General features: G+C 45.9%; 1 protein-coding gene across 1 annotated transcript; it reads right to left on the bottom strand.

The window, feature by feature from the left end:
- Positions 1 to 280: 280 nt before the first annotated feature.
- PPTG_16647 (hypothetical protein) lies at positions 281 to 1,045 on the bottom strand (the record flags this gene model as incomplete). Its single annotated transcript, XM_008914393.1, has 1 exon — positions 281 to 1,045. The coding sequence occupies one exon, from the start codon at positions 1,043 to 1,045 to the stop codon at positions 281 to 283; it is 765 nt and encodes a 254-aa protein (XP_008912641.1).
- Between the last annotated feature and the right edge of the window lie 288 nt (positions 1,046 to 1,333).

A 1,333-nucleotide genomic window follows, 5' to 3' on the forward strand; every position in this document is an offset into this window, starting at 1 on the left:
TTTTTTTTTAGGATTTCCGAAAGAGCAGCAGATATCAGGATCATAATGGAGGTGGGAGAATTGCAATAATATCATGTACTTATGTTGTCGAAATCCTCCGGAGGTAGAGAACGATAGTATGTATAGCGGTTCGCTCCGCTTGATTCAATAATGAATCAAACGCGGGTATCAAGATTAAAACATTGATTCCCAAACGCTGCAATTAAAACTTCCGTTTTCATTTATTATCTGTAAAGTAGGACATTTCCTACATTTAGAATGCTTTTTTTTAAATTGAAAGCTACAGTGGCCACGCCTTGTCGAGATGCTGTTTGTAGTGTTCATCACTGAAAGGGACCTCTGCATCACCAAAATTGTTGCCATCATTTAAAGCTGCACGAGCCGCGTCTGTTAGCTGTTCCCACATGATCAAGTCCTGGTACTCACCATCACAATCAGCAAAGCTCAAATACGAAGAGCCCAGGCCACTCTCATACTGGAAGCGGAGAGATGTGTTAGAGCCGTAAATGTAAGCTCGCTCGGATCTTCGACCTTCCTTTCGGTAGCCTGCAAAAGCGAAAGGCCCTATTTTAGTTTCCTTGTAGTACTTCGTGTCCGACTTGGACATGGAAACCCCCACAATCTTAGGTGTCTCAAAGCCGGGGTTGTTAATCCACACTACAACGCTCTTCCCGTCATGACGCCTCGAAGGCAAATCCATCCAAAACCCTTTTGGGAGGTAACACGCGTACATGATTGCCCAGATATCCTTGTACCACCCACCTCGACCGTAGATCTGCGAGCCTTTAGGCGCATACTTGCACGCGTCGTTTCCGTTCGTTCCCTTGAGTCCACCAGTAACCTCACCAACAGCATTTACGCCGGGGAACGGCACACAGATGTTGTAGGGAGTGTAAAGTTGAGGCTTGAACTTGATGGCAGCTTTTTCAGAGATCGTGACAGGCACGGGTTGGGGAAAAGGTTCGACCTTGTCATGATCGACGGTCGCTGCCGCACGAGCAAGCAGTGTTGCGAAAACTGTCGAGGCGAGGGCTCGTAGATCCATCTTGACCCGGAAAATGAGAGAATGAGTTCGACCGAGTGGCGTCAGCATGTACAGATTTGTACATGTGTTCCGTGCTGTTCCAGAAACAAACAGATTTGTACCCGGAACAGCAGGGAACACATGTGAAAGCACCCTTGAGATGGAATTTGCACAGCATGCCCACTAGACAACAGTCGCAAAAAGTCTGTCTTTGCGTATGATGCACAGTTTCGTGAAATTCCGAGTTAACACGAATTCGTAATAATTATCCTGAAAAATAAGTTTTGTAGAATGGAGATGCTAACATTT

This window comes from Phytophthora parasitica, assembly GCF_000247585.1.
Source record: "Phytophthora parasitica INRA-310 unplaced genomic scaffold supercont2.60, whole genome shotgun sequence".
NCBI lineage: Eukaryota > Oomycota > Peronosporomycetes > Peronosporales > Peronosporaceae > Phytophthora > Phytophthora nicotianae.